This window comes from Dermacentor albipictus, chromosome 1 (assembly GCF_038994185.2).
Source record: "Dermacentor albipictus isolate Rhodes 1998 colony chromosome 1, USDA_Dalb.pri_finalv2, whole genome shotgun sequence".
In the NCBI taxonomy this organism is placed as follows: Eukaryota; Metazoa; Arthropoda; class Arachnida; order Ixodida; family Ixodidae; genus Dermacentor; species Dermacentor albipictus.
Window position 1 is genome coordinate 494,455,548 of NC_091821.1, and position 23,622 is coordinate 494,479,169.

Below are 23,622 nucleotides of genomic sequence, written 5' to 3' on the forward strand. Positions count from 1 at the left end.
CGCCGACAGAATCATGTCAAGTAGGCGAGCAGTGAAGCAACCAAGAAACAAAAGCGACCGTGCTCTACGCGCGTCTGCGCATGCGTGTCGTCACGAGTCAGCGCAACGTGATTCCGAAACTTCAGAAGCGCAATATTGTCACGTGGCAGTGACGGTTAAGAACACAGTACCAAAGCTGAATGGTGAAGCCTGGTGAAACTCTTTATTGGGCTAACCTGTGTCCAGAAAGGAGGCCACACACAAAGCACAACGATAGCGCCGAACACAGTCGGCGATCGTCGAAAATTTGATCGGCGCGTCAAGCGCGTGGTCTTTTATACATGAGTCGTGGAAAGTTCCATAGTAAAAGCTGGTTCCCGCGTGTATTTCAAAAAGTAGCGCGCAATTGGCGTTGCGCATACGTGCAATCAGATTATACAAGGTTCGGTGACAAAAGACAGCGGATAGAACCATCGATAACATTTGAGAAACCTCCGATACATGCAGGCGCGTCCTGCAATGAACGATAACATTTGTTAGAGGGTGAAACGCGATCACCCGTTAAACAAGCACACGTGTCAATACCGTCCACCCCCCCCCCCCCCCCCCTCTCTTAAAAAAACTCACTGGCCTTCCACATGTGTAGCAGGATGTGCAGCGAAGCTATGTGTGGGGTGGGTGGGGGGTTGCTTAATGGCGAACTGCACCTCCGCCGCGGGTCAGCCCGGGGCGTGGCGCTTGCGGAGACGACGGACATTCGGGCGCATGCGCGAGTAAGAACGGGTGCGAGGCAGGAAATGTGGGGACTTTTGCTCCTTGAATATACGACTCTGCCTAGGCACTACGCGGGCGTTTCATCGCTCGTGTTGTATGCGCTTGTCCCTAGGCGTGCCGACAGAAGTCGCGGGGCGCGGTAGTGCTGAACTTAGCATCGCAAGTTGGCGGCTTGGTGCAATTATATTTATTCAATCGTGTTTTTTTTTACTATTGAAAACAACGTGTCATTATTTTTCATTATTGGCGGCGCCTCTAGGACACCAAAGCGGCAACGGGGACGTATAAGCTGGAACCCGGACTGCGCGTGCCAGGAGTACTAGTATAAGATCGGCTGTCCGCGATAGCAGACAGCCAATTTTTTATGCGACCACCCCCTGGACGGAGGTTTTGGCCTCCGCGGCCCCAAGCCACGGGCCGCCCTGCTTCCAGCTTTGAGCCCCCCGCTACCGCTTGGGTGCCCCGGAGATCCTCCGCCGCCTGCTTTAATATAATCTCAGGTGCTTTCGTGTGAGGCCTTCATTTGCCGGTTACATGTGCCCTCCTGGAGCAGTGCTTGTAAAAAATGTAATCTATCGTCGCGACTAAAAAAGCGACCCGCGACTTATGCAACGACTGTCAGAATCTTGCCCCTTCAGACACAGCGATCACCAAATGGGGCGTCCGTGCCCACTGCCTCACCGCGCGGGTAGCCAGCGGCGGAGCTTGAACAAACTGCGCCACACTCCGTAATGCCGGCATGCTTAGGGGACAAACGCATACTACACGCGTTAAGAAACCTCCTCCGTTGTGCCTAGGCAACATATTCAAGGAGCAAAGGCCCCCAGATTTTCTCTCTCGCACCCGCTCTTACTGGCGCCTGCGCGGAAACGTCGAGCGCCTTGAAAAGAGCCACGCCCCGCTGTACTTCCTAGCAATTGTAAAAACGCGGTCCGGTATTGTACTATCTTCGGGATCGGCCCACGTTTTGTGTCTATACACGGACACGATCCTGGGGGACTGACTGAAAAACAATTATTTAGAAGTTTTGTACAGGGAGGGTGCGGGAGCGGCCCTTAAGGGGCCGCCCCTTACAAACCGTAGGTGGCCTCCCCCCTTAAGGGAGCCCATTGGCGCGTAGGCCGCGGCCCCGGTCTGCTTGACCAAGGCCCGTGGGGCCGTCAAATCCTCCCAGTCCTCCTCGGAAGGGTTGGGTAGGGGGGGTAGATTTGGTATTTTTGACATGCCCACACCATGTGGTAAATTTCGGAGGACCTTTCTTCACAGTGTGGGCACGTCCCCATGCAAGCGTGGTTGAAGTATTTTAAGACTGCCAGGCACTGTAAGAGAAGGGGAATGCTCTCCTCCGCCTTTGTGAGGCCCTTGCAGGGCTTAGGATAGACGGAATGGCCGGATCGGTAGAGTGATCTCTTTGAACCAGAGTTGCCAGATGCTGCCGAGCAAATAAGCAAATAACCACCCTAAAACAAGCCCCCCCCCCCCCCCCCCCCAAAAAAAAAGCGGCGCGACTTTTGCTAAGAAGCCCGAAAGAAGCGGACAATAACAAATTTTCTCATTCTTGCAAATCGTTCAATCATAGTATAAAAAAATTGCAGACATGCGAGGGGAAGGCGAACAACTCACTTTCATTATTTTGAACAGCAACAATATCAACAAGAATGACCGAAAAAACTCATATACTTTTTAAAATTGTCCCCAGGGTAGTATGCAGCCTGTACATTGCGCGTTTGCCAGTACATGAATGAAGTTATTGTTGACTCCTCCAACCTATGTTTGATTTCACGGCTCAACTACACATAGTCATCGTCGGTTGTGTTCGACTCATCAGGAAAATCCTCCGCGTCCACTTCGGAACCATACATATTTTTAGAGTTGAATAGCTGCAACATTCCCGGCGGGAAACACCTAGAAACTTTGGGCCATAACGTACGTGCAAGATGCCGCTCAATATAGGATTCTTCATTTTGTTTCGGTGGCGCGACTTCACCAGGTTCATGTGCGAGAACACGCGCTCTACATCGGCATTGCTAACGGGCGTGGCCAAAACAACGACAGAGCGAACTCTGCTATTTCGTTGAAACAACTTTCGCCGTTTGCATCCTTGAAATCTAGCACTTCTACCCAGAAAGAAGCGCCGTTATTGTTGTTTACATTTTTCCAAGGAAGGAGGCACAGCCGCCTATACTGAGTATCCAGGAGTCCTACGTCTTCCTTGAACAGTTTGAGGAGAGGCACATCCTGAAGGGGCAGTTTTAGCTGGCTCAGTACGTTCTCGGGCGAGAATGATTCCATGGAGTTCCAAAGCTGAATGTTGGGAGGAAGCCTAAGCTGCACTTGCTTTGCAGCCTCAAAAATGAAATCCCGGCGTCTCAATTTAACGTCTTTCTTGCTCAGCGTTAAGTTTGGATGCTGCCACCTCGATGTTGAACAGCACTCCAAAGTTCACAGCAGAAAGTGGAGGGTTGGTCACACTGTCCTCCAGGTTGACTTCCAAAAGTCTTTCTCCTGCAGCTGGGATGTACAACGGGTTGAGCACTCTGCAAATCAATGACCGGAAAAGGTTCTGAAGGCAATCAACCAGTTTCAGTGGATTTCCCGTTTCAAGTTGGAACAGCTTATTGATTCTTGAGAATTCTTGCAGCAATGGGTTCAGGAACCCTAATACGTTTTGTTGACAGGATCCCGATACATTTCGGACAGAATCTCAGCGTTATAGCAACGGTAGCAGATGGTGAAGTGAAGCTTGAGTTCCTCCCATTGTTCCAGTGTATGTTTACAGCAGCCAGAGGTGGACAGCCACCGCGTTCCCGACAGCTGAACCAACTTTAATGGTTCTTTGCCGTTGTTCGTCAGTCTGTAAATTTTGCCGTACTCCTGAAGCCGCAGTGAACTGTGCGGAAACAAACTGTACGAACGGCCAACCAGGAATTCTAGGCTCCGGGGCAGCACTTATACTGCCTTACTTGCACATAGTTGAATCGAGTGACACACGCACTTGACTAGCATGAGGTTATTTTTTTTTCGACGCAAGTGTGTGTACACAGAATTGTTCCTCCCAACCATAACATTGCAGCCGTCGGTTTCGATTCCGATACACCTTATGAAATCCAGACCAACACTGGTCAAGAAGTCTAGGAGGCCTTGTGCAATCTGTTGGACACTTGAACCCTCGAGCGTGAACAGTCCCAGGAACGTGGACACCACTTTCTTTAAGTGAGGTGCTGAAATAGCGAACCACGACAGCGAACTGCTTTTCATTTGCTACGTCAGTGCTTTCGTCAATCAATAATGAGTACTGCGAGGCACCTATATCCTTCACGAGATCCTCAAGCAGGCAACGGGCAAGAACTTTACCTCGCACGCCGTGGACGACTGTCACAGCTCGCCGAGATGATCCACAGAATTGATAATGGCATGACACTCCGAGTTACATGCCAGCTTGAGCTCCAATTCTGGTGTTGTCTTTGGAGGCGATGATTTCGTGAAGCCCATGGTTGTCAAACGTGCGCTGGAAAGTGACCGGGAGTTGTTCGTGTGTTTCTCTGTTGCCATGTGCCGAACGAGGTCGGCATGATGAGTGTGGATTTCACACTTGCAATACTTGCATGCTGCTTTTTTATCGTCTTCGGTGACTGGGCGTAACCAGTCCTTGAGCTGCATTTCCTTTTCCCACTTTTTACAATATCGTTTGCTATATTTCGACCATTTCGAAGACATTTTGCACAAACACCGGCAACACACTACGACATAGACGACCACGAGTGCTGGCAAGGCGTCAAAACAGTGATGAATGGATAGGAATAGTTTCGTACTTTGTGAATCCTGCTACTATCGCGTATATTTAACGATAAATGCGCGCGACATGCATTAAAATAACAATATTTGCTGGAAAAGCGCGAATAAGCCCCCCCCTCCCCCCAAAAGTAAAGAAACGCGGCAAGCGACTGTAAAAATTTACAAGCGACTCGGTGAAAAAAGAAGCCCACATTCGCTTATATTAAGCGGAACTGGCAACCCTGCTTTGAACGTATATATATATATATATATATATATATATATATATATATATATATATATATATATATATATATATAGGTGAGATTGGTTTCGGGATCCTGATCGGTGGGGGATGAGTGTGGCGCCCGGAAAGTGAGCGCGCGGGCGGCGGCATCGGCCGTCTTGTTTCCCTCGAGGCCCGTGTGAGCGAGAGTCCAGATAATCATGCGGTGCGCGGGGCACCGAGGTAGTCACTGTTTTGCAAAATTTTGTAGGCGAAGTACCCCTGCTCGATATTGCGGCAGGCACTCCTTGAGCAATTGGGGATGATGACCCCCGAGTCCTAATCTGCGGCGGCTAGCGCGATGGCAACCACCTCCGCGTGTGTAATGGTGTGCGCACGGAAAGTGAGTTCGTTCACTGCAATGTTTTGGGGGACGACTGCAGCTGTGTACCAACCCCTTTAAACTTTAAAGGGACCCTGAAACACTATTGACGATTTTCTACTAACGTACCGAGTCAGAGTAGGACCTCCTGATCATTAATTGACGCATCTAAGTGCTCTGCATAACGCGTATAATTTATTATGAGGTTTTAAAAATGCACATCGCTGCCGATCGCGGCACACTGCTCGGCGTAATTTTAAGCCGCCCCTACCCATATGACGTACATCACCCATACGACGTCAGTGGGGCGAGCTATACGATTGGCTGACCAGGGCACGTGATCGATAATTCTTCCAATCTTATGGTAAACTAATGATGTTCGTAATAGTTGAAATGTTAGTTAATTTGTTTTTATAAAAAGAAAGTAACATAAAAAGAATGCACAAAAAAAATTTTTCAGTACACCTAAGCACTTCCGGTACACAGCAAGTGTCGTCTGCTTGTGTTACAATGTGCTCCCTCTTTGACGAAAGCGCCGTCAGTGTCGGTCTCAGTCTTTTCGCGAGCACCATGATTCGACTTTGTTGCGTTGTGGACGGCAAACGTAGCGACTGGCGAAATGTCAAGCTGCGACATCGCGTCCCTCTGCAAGGCAGCACACGAGCGGACTGGCTCCAGCGCATCGGACTGCCGCTATCCGATCGGCGCCAGGATTGGCGCGTTTGCGGCCGTCACTTTACACCGGAAGATTACAAACGCAATTGGCCTCGAGCTCCACCACTGGAAAAGCTGGCGCCACCGTCGGCGTGACGTGCTATTAGGGATCACGTGGACATAGTGGCCGCGTCGGCTGCTTCGGGAGCGCCGGAGCGAGCTGAAAACGAGGGTTCAAATTCCGTCGTACGCTGCGGTCCTCATTTAGTGGTGAGATTTTCCCGCTTCGAGTGTCTGCTTTACAACGCTTGAAAGCACGTACGGATGTACGCAACGGAGCCCGGTGTCAGCCTTATTCACACGTAGCCGCAGGACAAGAAGCTGGGTAAAGCTTGACTCGCGAAACATAAAACCGGCAAACAGCCATCGGCTACAACTCGGGTATGCAGTGCTGTGCCATTAACACCAGCCCGGAATCCGAATCTACAAGATGCAGAATTTATCCTGCGAACGCCCTTTGGAAAAACCCGGGGCTGCGCCGAAAGGCACAGCGCCCTAAACTCTCCCTTGACAAGTCAAGATGCTGAGCCGTCAGGCAGCGGCGTCCTGAGGAGAAGCATCGGCAAGCGGCATGTCGAAACGTGCAACAAAGTGCTAGACAGCCCGGCGCCGTATTTCCTTTTGCCCGGAGGTCACCGCGCGCGGCAACTTTGAACCGGGTGGCCAGCGCGGTCGCTGGTTGGACCTCTCGGACGACCGTCGAGTGCTGGCTTTGTATTGGGCCGTTTGAGTGACAATCGTTTTTCGGGGCTTTATAAGCCTCGACGCCGCCGCCGGGAGAACCGGATCCGCCGACCCACCGGGAGCCGAGTGCCGCCCTCGAGTGGAGTGAGACGAGTGGAGTGAGATGTGTCACGCGTTGGAGTCTCGCCGGACGTCGCCGTGCGGGAACAGTCGCGTTTGCTGTTAGCTCTAGGCCCCCGTGCCGATCCGATCTTCTCCTGTATAATAACCTGTATATAAAGTATAAAGTCCCTTTCGTTATTCTCACCAACGCCTGACTCGGAGTCTTCGCTACCAACGCTCTGTCACGAAACGGGTGACGAGCGCTACGGGACCACCTCAAAGTCGTAATAGCAGCAAGCACATACGCGGGGAAGATTTCTGCTACGGCGCCGGGTCTGCATGTTCGGAAAACGCGCACTGAGACGCTCGCCTGAGTCCGCTGCCCGTCTGATGCCATGACGGTTTGGTCTATAAACTTGTCCATGCTATAGATACTGGCAAGTTCACTGGAGTGGAAAGGGAGCGGTACGAAGCACATAAAAAAAAAACATGGCATATGGTCATGCTTGTGTTATGAATTAATGCACTGGATTACAAAAAAGAAGTAGCGGGAAATCGCACGCTGAGAACACCGATAAACATACAGTGCGACGCAACTCGAGGAACGATACTGAAACGCCCAAGAATTTAGAAGAAAAAGAAAAGATTGAATCGTTGCAACGGCACATCACAGTCCCCGTAGGCATCGAAGTCTCTACAATGAAATTATTTTTGAACAACTCTGATAGGGCCCACGCAACAATGGTTGCTTCTATACTGTCAAATGCTCATATTCTGCAGCCTAAAGCTCATGCGCGGACAAGCATGCAGACGCGCAGTCGGTCGCTGCGAATCTGCGCGATCGCTGCATTGAGGCTTAATTCTATTACGCTCCATTTAGTTATACAAACAATATAAGAACATATTTCACATAGTTTGCTCTGAGCGTTTGCCTACCTTTCACGCAAGAAGCCGGTTCGGCGACTCCATCGCGGCGACCGCGCGCAGTGGCGTTGCGTTCACTGTACGTATTCGGTAAAGAGATAGCGTCTGTAAATGATTCTGTGCTTTCAGTTTGCCCAAGATTATTATGTAGACAGTAAAAAAACTTCTCTCGTTTCGGAAGTACTCACAGAATTGTCCGAGAGAGCTCGCGCGTGGTGTTTTCAGTGAGCGCTGACAGCAAAACCTATGAGGAGCGCGCCGCGTGATCCCTCATACTACGCCAGCGAGGCGCTTCCGATAGATGGCGACTCCGTAACTCCTCGCCGCCAATAGCGTTTCGCGAGTCCGGTGTTAGGGCAAACACAAGCGCAAAGAGACAGGGCCTGGCCACTTGACTGTGCCGTTTAGCAGAAGCGCAAATGTGGTCTGCACGGTGCAGCCACCTGGTCGCACAGAGCTCCACCATACACAGTAGCAGTAACGAGATGTATTCTTTGCGGTTGGTGTAAACTTTTCGCAGGAGTGTAATCATCAAAACATTGTTTTGTAAATGTTTAAAATGTTTTACACTTGGTTGGAGCAGTATTAGCGCTTTGTTTGGATGGATGGATGGATGGTTGGATGGATGGATGATTGAGGCTCAACCCTTTGAATCGGGCGGCGGTGGCGGCGCGCGCAACCTAGCCTTGAATGGTACTATATGCATGCATATCTACGTATTTACTCCTTTACTTCTGCGTTGATATTATCCACCAATCAGATAGCCTCCGTTTAGTTATTTCTACCTGTTCAAAGTCTATTTTACTTTCGCTATCTTTAAAACCCAAAGCTTTGAATAGTTCCTCGTTACATTCAACTGCATGATGAAGTTGTTTACAAGCAAGTATCAGGTGTTCAGCCGTTTTCTCCTCCTCTCCACACGCCCCGCACAACAAATCTATCTCCTGGTATCTGGCTCGGTACGTTTTAGTTCGCAGTACACCTGTCCTGGCTTCAATCAACAATGAGCTTCCCTTAGAGTTATCGTAAATATTTTCTTTGGCTATTTCTTGCTTATAGCATCCTCGATCACCTTGCCCCGGGGTTGCCCCGAAACCAGAATTGTGCGCTTAGCACCGCGGTGGTGGCGCACTGCGGAGGGTCAACATCGAGGACAAAACTGCACCCCGTGCAGGGTGCTTGCAGGCAGCGCTACTTTTTGCCCCTGGCGCGCAAAACGTGCGTGAACACGCGCGTGCGCACATTTTATTTTTTGCAGGTGCGCAGCATCCGCGGCAAGTGCTCGAACCTTGTCAAACTGCGTGCTCCGACATACCTGGTTGCAAGCAAACACCAATGGATTTTATAATTAATCCTGACGACCCGTTCAACGAACCTGTCCACTTTCGGCAGCATCACCACATTGTTTTTGGACGAGGTCGATCAGCATGTCGTCTTCGCTGTCAGACGAACTTGACAAAAGCTCATCGATTGTGGCAGCTAGCAGCGCTTCCTTTCTCATTGCCGACATCTCCACTGGCTAACTCCGTCAACTCCGTTGCAATCGCAGCTATCGGGCCAGAGCGTCGGCGGTTCTGCAGTCGGCAGTGCGCGCGCGCGTCCCGCAGTGCTTGCTGGGATTGCACCCCGGCGCACCGCCGATTTTCTCGGTGCGAGACAGGGCAACGGAAAACCGCTCCAACAGGGTGCGCTTCCGGTGATCGAGGATGGTCGGTGCGCACCGGTGCGGTTGATCGAGGATGAAAGTGCGCACCAAGGCGCCCCGGTGCGCACCGGTGCGGGTGATCGGGGACGCTATTAAACGTCCTGTATGTCTCTAATGCCGATTTGGTTTGCATCTCTGTTTTCCACATACCCCTCTCTGTCTCCTTAACCTTTTTTTTGACGGATGATTCCTTAGCTGTTCACCCACTGCTGCCCAAGTATTTGCTTGTCAGTTTTCTAGTTCGCTTCCTCCACCTTGTGTCAACATTCCTCGTGTATAAGTAACTGAAAACCTTCCTAGCCCACCGCATTTCCCCCATTTTTCTCAATCGCTTCTCAAATGCTACCTTGCTACTAGCTTCTCTGCCATCGAAAGAAGACCATCAGAGATCCCCCTGCACCCCAAGATTTGGTGTCTGTGCTCCCAGAGCGAGCCTACCCACACCACGTTGCCTAGTTTCCAACTGTTGCGGGGTCTCTGCTCTCATACATAAAACTGCGTTGGCAAAAGTCCGGCCTGGAACCATTACCCCCTTCCATATCCCTCGTACTGCCTCGTACCTATTGTCGTTCCACAGTGTCCTACTCTTCATAATCGCTGCACTTCTGTTACCTTTAGCCGTCAGATATTTTTCGTACTCTGTCAGATACTCAATGCCATTATTTATCCACACCCCAAGGTACTTGTATTTATTGACAGCGTGGCCTCCTGTATCTTATGCTCGCCGCAAATGTTGTTATTAAAAATCATGACTGCTGATTTTTCTTTGCTAAACTTCAAGCCTAATCTGTCTCCTTCTGTAGCACATATGTCCATTAATTCCTGCAGATCTTCTGCATTGTCAGCCATTAATACAATATCATCCGCGTACATCAGTCCTGGTAATGACTGTTCAATCAATTTTCCTTGTTTGAAAAATGATAGGTTGAAGCCGAGTCCGCTTTGCTGTATTTTGTCCTCTAAACCTTGTAGGTACAGCATAAACATCAGAGGTGACAATGGGCACCCCTGCCTAAGCCCCCGCCGAATCATTACAGGCTCCGAAACCTGCTTTTCCCGTTGTATAATCACCCGGTTACATTTATAGTTATAATTGAAGAAATTGGTTACTCCATCTTGCCCTCCTAAAGTTTCCAGAATGGCCCACAAGCCCTCTAAGTACACTGTCATAGGCTCCCTTGATATCCAAAAAAGCCAGCCATAGGGGTCTGTGTTCCTTTTCAACTATTTCAATGCATTGTGTTAGTGAGAACAGATTGTCTTCTAGGCTCCTATGCTTCCGGAACCCATTTCGTAGCTCTCCAAGTACCCCCTCGTTCTCTAGCCATGCCTGCAGTCTGTACTTTATAATCTGCATAACCACCTTGTAAACCACTGACGTCACTGTTATAGGCTAGTAGTTATTTATGTCAGCTTTGTCCCCCTGTCCCTTATATATCATTCTCACCCTACTTAGCCTCCATTCATCAGGTACTTTACCATCCATTAGCATTTTGCTCACCACCTCCCTTAATGCTTTCTTAGATTTCGGGCCCAATTTCTTTATTAACATAATGGGAACACCATCGGGGCCTGCCGATGTGCTACTTGGTACCCTCTTCTCGGCCTTTTCCCACTCTCTTTGTCCAAGCGAAAGCAATGGGTTGGCCGGGATATCCCTCTCCGACGTACTGCATGTACCATTTCTCTGTTTTGTAAATTTTCCCCTCATCATGGTTCCTATATGCTCCATTGCCTCCTCTCCTTCTAACCGAGTACCTTGAGCCGTTACTATATACATAAGCTCTAGGCTTGTCCTATTACCCAACGACTTCAGATGTTTCCAGAATTTCCTAGCTGCCTGTTTATCTTTTTTATTGCTTATTTCTGACAGCCATTGGGACCCTCTTGATTTTCTCGTTGATTAAATAGGATGCTTCCCTTCTGCATTTTATGTAGTTTACCCATTTCCTCTCTACTTCTGCTTCAGGTTCTCCCTTACTTTTGGAATACATGTGTTCCCTAAAGGCTTCCTGACGTTTCTTTAAGGCCTTCTTAACCTCTTCATCCCACCATGCTCTTGAGTTTTCGTATCCCTTGCTTTGTTTTCCTGACTCGCGCCTTACCTAGCTCACGCTCAAATAGTCTCATTAACTTTGGGTAAGTCCAATCAGTTTCAGTACCCTCTGATATTTCCTCTTCAATTTGTTTGGCCGCTATTTCCACTTGGTCTTCTGAGTAAAAAATCACATCTGGCATTTCCTCGCGCTTCGTTCCTGCTTTTGTATCCCTCTTAAAAGTCAACTTGATACGTTTGTCGTCGCTACCTATACTTCTGGAGCCCTGTTATTCTATAATCATGGCTCCTAATCTATCGTACATCCTATGTGACATTAACGCATAATCTATTGACGACTGTCGACCCCCTACCTCTCATGTTATGATCCCGTCACAATTTTCAGTAGAGTCACAGACAACTAAGTTAAGCCTCTCACACATATCCAGCAGCATGTTACCTGTGGAGTCTGTGTACCCATCCATATCTTCAACATGCGCATTCATGTCTCCTAATACAATTATCTCACATCCTTTTCCTAGCTCATTGATGTCCGCTGCTATACAGTCCAATTTTTTTTTTTATTTTCCTCTTTAGCACTTGATCCTGTCCAAAGGTACACAAAGCCTAGAAGTGTTTTCGCCCCTGCTACTTTTCCTTTTAGCCATAAATGCTCCTTGCCTTTCTGTCTGACCCTTTGCCAATTTATATTTTTATGAATTAGTGCTCACATTCCCCCGCCCTTTCTGCTACCCTACACTCTTTTGCAGTATTCCCATGCATAATCAGGGCTACAGGGCGTTTGTTCCATCTCCCTAAGATGTGTCTCTACAAACCCATAAACCATTAAGTTCTCCTGCATTAGTTGTTCTTCGATTTCCTCCCATTTTAGCCTATTTCTGCCACCTTGCATGTTAATAAACCCTTTGCCTGACTTAATTTTGCTCTGGTGCTTACTCCTGTCGCCTCTCCTACAGTACCGATGTTTGCCTGTTTGTGGCTCCTGCCTCGGATCGTCCACGCCTACACTACTTCTTTCAGGGCTCTGCGTGCCCCTAAAAAAGCTGTTGCCTGGCGACCCATCCTGCCCCCTATCTTTTTGCCAGTGGCACCACTGTAGTGAATTCCACCCTGCACAAAATGCCGGAAGCCGGTTCCGTACACGCCCCTGTTGACCTCCATCACGCTGTACCCGAGTTGTCCGCTCAGACTCCTAATGACCCGATTGGCCTCAACCACCCTCCTTTCTACCTGGCAAGTCTGGCCCTGGACCTCTGGGATAGTGCATATGGTCACATGCACCCTCCCGGAGGCCTCTCTAAGCTTACTCAGCCCAGTCTCAATGTGTCTCTCAAGGTCCTGGCTTCTCCCATTAAGCACGTCACTGAGCCCAGCATGCATAATGACCAAGCTGTCGCTCTCCGTGCTGTCCCCTGCCACTTCATCCCCTAGCACTTGTCCCCTCCGCCTTCACTCCCGCCACCACGCCTTGTTCGGCCCTCCTCACGTTGGAGTCCCCTATCACCAGGACCCTTCTGCGTGCGAACCGTTCGCCTCCAGCCTGTGTCCGCTACCCCTCCCTTCGCGCCCGCTGGCACCCCTGCGGCTGCAGCGTCGCCTCACTCGGGGCGTGTTGCGCTGCTTCACTATAACTATGCCGATTCACCGGCGGCGAGCTGACGACCGCTTGCTCTGGCTCCCTGCCGCCCACTTCGCCTGTAGGGTCTATCCTACATTCTCAGTTTTTGCCACCGCTTTGAAGTCCTGACCCGACATTCTCTGCTGCCCGCGCGTCAAGCGCGTCGAGCCGCGTTTCCAGTTCGGGGCTCCTTTCTTTCTCTTCCTCAAGCTCGGCCACGGTCCTTACTAACTGCGCGGTCTGGGCCGCCTCCACCTTGACGAAATTGTCAACTTTTGCCTGCAGTGCTACCCGCTTCTCCTGCTCCTCCCTCAGGTCTGCCTTAAGCTCTTCGAACTTAGCCGCCCAATTCCCTTCCAGTTTTTGGACAGCTCTACTGACGCCCTCGCACGACCTGCACGTGAAGCTAGACCCCTCCGCGTCTGCTAAATTCTGGAATTTAGTTTCGTCGAGGAAGCATCATCGCAGGCACTCGTCGCGCTGCAATTGCTCCCCGTCCCCCGCGGCCTTCACGTTCTTCGATTTCATCACTAGGCCTACGTCCCTAGGCCCAACGAGCAAGTTTTCCAAATCACTCAAGCAAAGACGACCTCGACCGCTATGCCAAACAAAAACAAAGAATTATCGCTCCCTACCCCATGTAAGAATCCGAAGAGCTAGCTGAAAAAACTAAATGCCTATCAAATAGGTCCCTCCTACCACCTAGGCCTAACGGGGGAGCCACCAGACCTAGACAAAGCCGGTACGTTTACTACTCTTACGAAGAATTCAAAATTCGCGTCCCTACTCCATGCAAAAGAAAACACTTCAAAACACTAGCTAATAAAGAAAAAGAGTACTTAGCTACGGACGAAGTCGCAGAAGCCTCGAGCACAGGAGCGTCCGCGAGCCGCCTCTCTTCAACTTGGTCGACGAGGTATACGACGACAAGGTCGACGAGGTGTTTGGCTGGTTAAGCTCTGCGCCAGCAAGTGGCTGGACCGTGCAGACCGATCAGGCCGCTCACGTGGGTCTACGCTAAAGTTCCTTCATCAGTTTGAGTTTATGCATCCAACCATCTGCCGAAACGCCCAGCTTGCCTGTGGTTACCGGAATACCAGACATGTTCGGCGCTTCGACCGAATGCTCGCAACGCACGCTGCTTTGATAGCTCTCGCTTGGGGTCGACTGCCAGGCAAGCTGGCGGAGAGTTTGGAGAGGCTTCGCGCTCGCTCCTAGAGAACCGGAAGTCGACGACACGGCGTGCCATCATGACGCAGAGCCAGTGGAGGCGAAGCTTAGCCCAGATCACTCGGCGAACGAGTTGAGGGGAAAATGCATGACTGTGGAGAAGGGTTTATAACTTGTAATCGTCCGTAGCTCTCTTAAATGAATTCCTTTATTCCGATGCTGCAACCTCAGTCATCGATAACGGCTCTTAAAATAGTGTCAAAACGGCTTGGTAAACTGAAGTATAATCGTATCTGAGCTCTTCAGAGGATCACTTTCAATGACATAATATTCTAACACAACATCGTATCACAAGTTCCCACTCCTTACTAGATTTATACTTTGCGCAAGTAAACAATTGTTCATAACTGGCTGAAAAATTGGCTCTAAGGCTTTGAGGCATGCACGACGAAGCTGGCGAATGGCAGTGGATTGTTCTCTTCGTATGCCTCACGCCAAGCGGGCACATGCTTCCTTGCGTCTGCTATAAAGGACGCCTTCTCCTCTTCGGGTAGAATGGGTAACACCGGATTGGCCATCAGGAACATTTCTATGAGAAAAGAAAGAGGTGAACCGCATTTCAGAACACTTGCCTAAATATATACTTAGTGGACGCTGGGACAAAAGTGGTGCCAATGGAAAAAAACGGGTAAGCGTCTGGGCGGCGGTCGACATCGAATTTTGTGCAGTGGGGGCGTCAAGATTTCTCATTGACTAAGTTGATTCGGCAAGCGCAGGACCAGATGATTCTAAATTTCTTGGACAAATAGTTTACCACAAAAGCAGTCTTTCTCGAGGTGTAGCACAGATTACGGTTTCACAGAAATTACGCCACCACCTGACTTGCCTCGACATGGTTCTATGAGTTGCTGTCTCAACACAGGACAGCACACGCATGTAATAACTCGCCGTTTATGCATAGCTATCCATACTACCTTTGCGAAAATGCCGCTTGCCGTATTTGCTCTCCACGGACCCTTGCTGGCAGAAATATACGATTTCGCTCCTGTTATGTTCATTATAACCGGAATGAACTTCTTTCGTTCTTTCTGCCGTTACTAATTCGGGCTCTTTCTGCCGTGGTTCTTTCACCCGTTTTCGTATTATGGGTGTTGTGCGTTTGGTGCACGACACCCATAACACCCGAACACAACGCTTTGTGGCAATGAAGCGAAAGCTGCTAAGGCAAAGCGCACAGAAGTAAGAACGTTCCTGAGAAAAGTCCTGCATTATCGTTAGAGTTTAAGCTGGTCAAAAAATAAAGCATCATAACAGAGCGATAGCTCTCACCGGCTAACTATCCACCTTTGTTGCTGGAAAGTAAATTTCCGATGCTCGGTCTCCAACTGCAACCGCCGGAAAAGAAGCCCGTAGCTGCACCCTTTATGCTATAACCGCCGCCCCCAGTATCTGTTCTAGGAAACCAAAACGCTAACTCACGCTGTGGAATTCTCGGTTCAGTAACACACGTCGAAACATGCATCCTTTCCATCAGTGCCGCAAAAAATTGTCCGAGTATAGCTCTTTGTGAGGAACGTGTCGCCGGGCGAGAGCTTACTGCTGTATAGATGTATGGATAGTGGTGTCGCTGGTGACGCTGCGTCACCTTTCTGCATATAGATGAATATTGCCTTCCCTTCTTGCAGAAGATTGCGAAATCTACCGTTTTATTTATTTCGTTATCTATTTACCCTCAAGGTTCAATATAATACACAGGGAGTCGGGAAGGATACAATCATAAAAATAACAGCAAGATGCAGTAAGAAATAACGATTTCAAACAGGTATGTACATAAAGGGGCTCACAACTAATTTTCATAATGCCTTTTTTATTGCGATGGAAAGCTTACCGCTCAGGGTGTCTAATCATGAATTGGTAACGCGGAAAATGCCGTGGAACATTCTTTATCAAAATTTTTGGACCTGCAGTGAAGATGTAGTCGTTCACTGGAAACATTCTGAATATAGTGATAGGTTAGCGCGATAGGGATTACACGTCGGCATTAGTGGGAGGCAGACGACAAGTACGGCCCTAATCGTGAGAAAGTATTATTTCGTTTATCAAGCCTATGTTCCTACGACTCGTGCTTTAAGCAGTGTAAAAATGTCGCTGCGATGACAGCTACGTGTCTTCGTGGATTCCTGTCCAACTGCTTTGGTATTTAACCAGTGAAAATGAAACCAGTCGGATCGAAAACGAAACGACCCTTTTACACGTGAAACGCATTTCAGCGTGTTGCCGTGGCCATGTGCGCGCTTTTGAATTCCGAACCAGAGAATAAAGCGCAGGTGTCCAATAATAATGCAATTGCAATTTTAGCAATTATTATGTTGTATCTTATCACAACCGACTTACGCACAGTAACCTCATAGACTACATGCGAAGTGCCATGATTTCTCCACTAGGCCTCGCAACTTACTGGTTTTTGAGACTTTCTTTCCATTTTAAAATTATCATTCCTACTTAAATTGCGAACTGTGTGCTAGATTCTATCACTATAAATCATGGTAATTTCGTTTCCACCAATGTTTCACAAGACATTCTTGCCAGTTGTTAGTTCCTTTAAACAATGGTTTTAGCGCGAAAAGGTTGGTTATCAATAATTGATGCAATGTCACCTGGAAGGCGGTTGCACTCGATCGCTCTGCGCGGAAGAAAGTATTCGGAATTGCTTTCGTTTTCAAAATGGAATACTTACCTGATGGCTACGATCAGTTCGGTGAGGCAATATATTCCGGTGATAGGATAAACTTTTCGCGAAAAACGGTATGGCAGTATATGTTATGAAATAAATTCAAGTGGCCAATTTTTCGACAGCGCTGCTAGAAATGGAAGTGAAAGGCTGGCTTCCATGGCTGTTGTGCTAGCAGTGCGATTGTGGTTAGATTGAAACGAGTCGAGTTAGCTCGATGAGTTCCAGGGCAGTGTGTTCTAGCAATGTATTCGAGCTTTGGTATAATTAAGCTTTTCTAAATTATTAGTTTAACTGAAGAAGCAAGAGAGGCAAAGTTGCGACGTAAGCATCCTTTGTATATGCATATCATTGTTAATGATCATTTCTGTGTGCGTTGTCCAATTTAGATTGCATGATATATGAACACCTGAGCACTGATCAGACGTAACGGATTCTAATGTAACACTGTTAAAAATATAATTAGGAAGACTATATAGGGTTTCGGGAAACACACTTAATCTGGCATAATTTGACATTTAGTTCTATTTTCGATATTTTACACCAATTGAATACATTAGCTGTGTCAGACTGGAGAGGGTTAATATCCCGATTAGTATTAATTTCACTAAATATTACACAATCGCCAGCGAAAAGAAAGATGTGAGAGGAAACAACGGAAGGCAGATCATTAATGTAAGTTAAGAATATAGAGGGTCCGAGGAAAGACCCCCGTGGAACGCCGGAATGTACCTTTGCAAAGGATGAGTTATGACCATTAGCCCTAACGAATTGTAATTGGTTAAGATGGAAGGATTCAATCCACTTAAAGAGGCTAGGGTCAAGGTTAAGAAAGCTGAGCTTGTAGCTAGCTTGTACATGCGACGCAACTACCAATGAAACACATAAAAACGCCGGCCAGACATTGAACTAGCCACAAGAGACTCTACTGTATTCTTCAAGGGCTGTCTTGAGTTTCTGGCCTAGCTTATTACCACTGGATGCTGCTTCACTGCTACACCTCCATTCTGCGTGACTGTCGAGTCTATCGCGGGTAAGCAGTGGCGGAAAAAAGCCATGCGTCGAACAAGAGAACCGGGGAAGACGGTGCGGATGCGGCTAGTGTGGCTGCTCGTGAACGCGCAACAATAAAAAACGAAAAGTGTTCGATCAGGAAAGGGGGTTTCGGTTTCTTCTCTGTCACTACGCTAAAAAATCCTGGCAGGAAGTTCCAAGTGTTCAACTTGCACCAAACACTATCTGTCTGACATAGTAGCCGGCGGTTAGAGCAGGCCTTCGTATTAGTTGCCAAACTACATTTGGCGTTGGGTTGGTCGTTGGGTCGATCGGTTGGCCCGTCTGTCTTCGTTCATATTGCTTTGCGGCATAAAGATTCAGTTCAGAGTCTGTGCTGCCTATGTGTGCTTCTCTCTCATATGTATCTTTCTTCTTGCGAAGAAACAATATTTGAACATGTCTATGAATGTGGGATCGAATGAATATGCAAGTAGAAGGCGTGAGATCTCATCGCGGTCTATCCTCGGCCTTTCGGGGAACATTTCCTGTTGCACACATTTGTTTGAAAACCTTCTTTTTTGCAGGTTTTCAAGTACAAGACTTCTCGGAAAATTATCCGACCTTATTCATTCATGAAAAGGCCGAGCGCATTGAGCGACATGGGAAGAGGGTCCGCGATATGTTTATTCTGCATTGCTTAAATGATATTGCGCGACATAAAAAACGAGACGGACGTGAAAGAAGACGACACACCAAGCGCAAACTTTCAACTAAGTTTATTGTGCCACTGCGTCATTTTATACATGGCATGCACGTAGATCGCGCATGAGCTTACACGGAAATGAAGTGCGAAATCATGTAACATGGTTACGTGTCGTGTGATGCCGCGTCCAAGTAACGTAATTTTTTTTCTGTGAGAGCTAGAGACGGGAAGCTGACACACGCATCACCCAATTTTGCGATCATCTGTGCTTCAGATATCTCACGGATGAGCTGCGTACTGCCACGGGAAACAATCGTACATTGATCCTCAAGAGGTTTGCACCCATGATCGCGACAGTGGATCGCCAAGAAACCGCCAGAGCCGTTTTTAACATTGTTGCTGTGCTCACGGAGCCGATCATTGAGGCAACGCCCAGTTTGTCCTATGTATTTCTTGCCACATGAAAGCGGAAGGCTGTACACCACCCGGTGTACACACTCGACAAACTTTTTTCGATGATGCTTTCTGCATTTATCGGAAGGGACGGCATTTGGATCCGTCAGCCTGCAAAGCCTGCCGAGCTTGTCGGGAGCAGAAAAAACAACTCTTACATTCGCTCTTTGGGCAATCTTTTTCAAGTTGTGGGAAATCCCGTGCATGTAAGGTATGACACTAACTTTAGGCCGTGTGCCAGGAGGGGCATCGGCAACTGACTTTTGCGTACTGGATCGCGCTTCTCTTAAGATGCGTTCCGCGACAGACACTAGCATCACCCTGGGATATCCAGCCAAGGACAACCGTAAAGTTTGCGCTTCTTAGCTTACGTCCACAACATGGCAGCAAGACTTGCTAAGGGCATTCTTGAAGCACAAACTGACAATGGCCCGCTTAACAAGCTTAGAATGTGCGGACGTATACGGCAGAAGTGGTTTGTTGGCTCGCGGCTCGTACGACCAACACGTGTGGCAGTCCTGAAAATTCAGGCGAAGATCAAGAAAACGAAGAGACCTATCTGCCGGCATCTCATGAGTAGTTTGAAGGGGGGCTAAGCACTTCTGAAACGTTTCTAACGCTTTCTTAGCTTCCAGAATGAAGGCATCAGAAGAGCAGTCAATGAAAATTAAAAAGTCATCAACGTATCTAAATGTTTTAAAAACAGCAGTGCCTTTACTTGGACGCGGCATCAAATGCCGTTACTTGGACGCGGCATCACACGACACGTAACCATGTTACATGATTTCGCACTTCATTTCCGTGTAAGCGCATGCGCGATCTACGTGCATGCCATGTATAAAATGACGCAGTGGCACAATAAACTTAGTTGAAAGTTTGCGCTTGGTGTGTCGTCTTCTTTCACGTCCGTGTCGTTTTTTATGTCGCGCAATATCATTTAAGCAATGGATTACCAACTTGCCCGGAATGCTGCTCTCATCAAGTTTATTCTGCAGATCGCAGGACCTTCACTTATGTGTCCTGTTGTGCAGTATCAGTTCTGTTGAGTACTATCGCCCGTCTTTGTGCGCTAATAGGTAAGCGAAAATGAGTGAGTGAATTTACTGAATATATTGCGTGCATTTGATGTGTAAATCATGGTCATATCCGAGTGGAAGCAATTCGAAATGTTGTAACAGAGTTTCGATATGACGCTGTGGCGAGCAAGCAGGCAAAAATGTGATAGAACAGCGTCAAGGAAAAACAAACATCTATGGTGAGCGAAAAACAATTTCAGAGGCCATGAACAAGCCATAAATTTAATTGTTTGTGAAGGGGGAACCTTGGCGATGATACACCATTGGTTCGCCATTGTCACCTCCGCTGACATAAATTGCTTGCGTAGTCAATAGAAGGAACAATGCTCTGAATACAATTTTGCCACGATTTAGTTACGCAGCGCGTGCCTGCAAATCTTGTGCCCCAGAAGACTTCGAAGACCTGAAATCTTCCCCAGGATAGATACCGCCCCCATTCATGCGGATCATGCGGTTAATTCTTTTTTTGGCAAATCACACTATTTCGCTGGTTTCTTACATACCTTACTCTGCCTACATGTATTGCCCGTGCGAGTTTTCGCTGTTCCCGACAATATTACAAAGGTGCTTGAAGGAGACGCAGTTTCAAAACCGGCAGAACATCTAGTGAAACGCGGCGAATTCCCGAAACGGGGTGCCAGGATTGTTTCTAGAAGCAGAAAGATCAGGGGACTCGATTTCTGGAAGCAGGAGAGAACTACTTTGAAGGAGGCTAAGACTACGAAAACACCAAGCAGAGCTTTTCTTTTTCAGGAGCATACGGGCCTCATATGTCTTTTTTTTTCATATTGAAGTGCCGGAACGACAAAATCAAGCGTTCTAAGTCACCAGTTTTTTGACATTTTGTGCATAACAGAGAAGTACATCACTAAGTTTTGAAAGCCTACGCTATAGAGGGAAAGCTGAGCATCCTCTTATTCTACAAATTAGGGCGCCTTCCAATCGATAAACGCCTTTTGTTACACAAGGTTGATTTGACGAGATGCAAAGCCGCTGAAAGTGGCAGAAAATTACGTGTTTTGAGAACCGAAGGCTGATCAGTGCGCTGACTGTCGGTTGGCTTCAGTGCTTTTTTCGCAACAGGTTCCGCTGTTTCATTCAGAGGAATACAACATGGGAAGGTATCCACTGCAAGATAATAGTATAGCATTTTCTTCTCAAATTTTTCATCAACGCCAGTGATATTTGATGGTGGCAGAATGCAAGAACGCTCGTTTATTGTGCCTCGAGTGCGCTAAAGAAACCCAGTTGGTGAAAATTAATCAGGAGCCCCTCCACTCCGGCTTGCCTCGTAATCAGATTGTGGTTTCGGCACGTGATACCGCATACTTTAATTTTAAATCGATGCATTCTCTGGCTCTTCCTTCGACTTTGCTGCTGCTGCTGCTGCTGCTGCTGCTGCTGTCTCGTCGAATACCTCGCATACAGGACGGCCTTGCTATTTATTTCGTCGTTCCTTTGGGCCCCTGAGATGGTATTACGTGGGTGGAAGTGGACACGTGGGGCCCAACAGAATGACGAAGTATATTTGGCGGACTGCCGGCGTTGAAGCGCTAGGCCAACGCCACACACAGCATGGAGGTGATGCAAGCTGCTCGCGGGCCGCACCGGCGCCGACCTTGGAGACGTGGCGAAAGGCAGGGAGGCGGTGACGTCGACGACACGGACGCTTTTTTCCAGCCAGTTTCGGTTTCAAGGAGTCTGCCAAGGGGAACTAATTGTTCGGTTAGCTCCGACTTGAAATGCGCTATGAAAAATTTTATCGTTGGGATAGGTAGTGTCAAGGACAGGCCTCAAAGTGCTCATTTGCTGTACCCACCTACTGTTGATAATTAGAAAGTTAATTGTGGTATCTTCGCTAATTAGGGGCGTGATTGCGGGAATTGCTTTGTATGTAGAGGCCGTCTATCCGTAGAATCGAATGGCAAACATAAAGCTACCGTGATTTATATTTTTGACATTTTAAAAATTGGTTGCCACAAAAAAAAAACATCCTTTACAATGGCTCTCTCAAAATTGGAGTACCCCTCAGCCATTTGGGACAAGTCTCAGTTCATTCATTCTAGTTTTTCAGAAAGGGTGCAACGCGCTTCATTTTCTAGTAGTATTCTCGCTATGCTGGTATGACCTCTCTAAAACAAATACTTAGGCTACCTGAAGTTTCCTAACGCCGCAACGCTTACCTGAAGTCCCTTACCAGATTTTTTCACAGTGTTTCAGTTCCAAACACTTTTAAAATAACTTCCTCATTGTATGCCTTCTCCCAGAAGCTGGGGTGCTAATGCACCGCACAGGACTTTACGGTTACTCCATCACCCCTAACAAGGGTGGACTGGAATTGCCTTTCCGCATCAGTCGCACTCAACACCGACAAAAATAACTTTGAAGCGCTGCACACAATTGCTGTATACGGTTTTATTTTTAAACTTCTTTCTGATAATTTTGTGGGCCTTTATTTTATGTGACATAATTAAATGATCAGATAAGTAAACCTACTCCGTGGAGTAGAGCTAGGAGCGTTTTATCTTTGTTTTATTACATTGGTCACTAACTGGTTCTTGTAGGTTACTTCTCACATCATATGAAAGTCATGCTGCTTCCCTCAGTTAAGAGTCATGACGAACGAAATATGAAATTTAAAAGAGAGAGAAAGAGAGACAGATTGGCAAACGAAAGAGTGGGAGGCTAACCAGATGATATCTTCGGTTGGTTACCCTGTACCAATAAAAGGGGACATCCATATTTTGCCGAATGTTAAGTAGAATATCGGCTATATCCCTTTTCTCTCTGATCCATACTGCTCTCCTGTCTCTTAACGTTACGCCAAAGATTTTTTTCTATCGCTATTGGCACGCTCGTTCACTTGTTATCGATCTTTGTTTGTTAATGTCCAAATTTCTGCCCCATATGTTAGCAACTGAGGAATGGAATGATAGTACGCTTTTCTTTTCAACGACAATGGTAAGCCCCCAATCAGAATTTTCTAATGCGTCCCGTATTTACACCAAGCAATTTTTATTCTATAGATTTCCTTCGTGTGATTAGGTTGCGCTGTGAGTGATTACCAGGTAAACGTATTCCTATAAAGAATCCGGAAGTTGACCAGCCATTTTCCATTCTTGTTCCATTGCCCGATTATTGGACATTATCTTTGTTTTCTGCACAATAATTTTTGACCCCACTCTTACACTTGCTAGGGTTAAGACCCTGAACAGTTCATTGTAATTCGCCTCCATTATTCTTGAAAAGGCCACTGCCAACTGCAAACCGAAGATTCCGCAGATATTCGCCGTAGATCATGACTCCAAGGCCCTCCCAGACTCATAGCCTGAATACCTATTCTAAGCCTGCAGTGAATACCATTAGATATATTGTGTCTTCTTGCCTGACCCCTTTCGGGATAGGCATCTTTCCACTTTTTGTCGTAGAGAACCAAGGTAGTTGTGTAATCTGTGTTGATATTTCCCAAGATATTCACGTATTCTTCTGTACTCCTTGAATACGCATTTCCTCTATGACTGCTGTTTGTCACTACTCAATAAAATGCCTTTTCAT

The 23,622-nt window shown here is 47.7% G+C and overlaps 1 protein-coding gene and 1 pseudogene across 1 annotated transcript in view; both read right to left on the reverse strand.

The window, feature by feature from the left end:
- Positions 1 to 8,314: 8,314 nt before the first annotated feature.
- Positions 8,315 to 10,056, reverse strand: LOC139059868 (uncharacterized; annotated as a pseudogene).
- A 4,242-nt stretch (positions 10,057 to 14,298) lies between these two features.
- Positions 14,299 to 23,622, reverse strand: part of LOC135908804 (juvenile hormone acid O-methyltransferase-like) — a 91,454-nt gene continuing 82,130 nt past the window's right edge. The window contains exon 5 of the mRNA XM_065440635.1: positions 14,299 to 14,697. Within this exon, the coding sequence (XP_065296707.1) occupies positions 14,534 to 14,697 (164 nt within the window). The 3' untranslated portion in view covers positions 14,299 to 14,533. The remainder of the gene's footprint in view (positions 14,698 to 23,622) is intronic.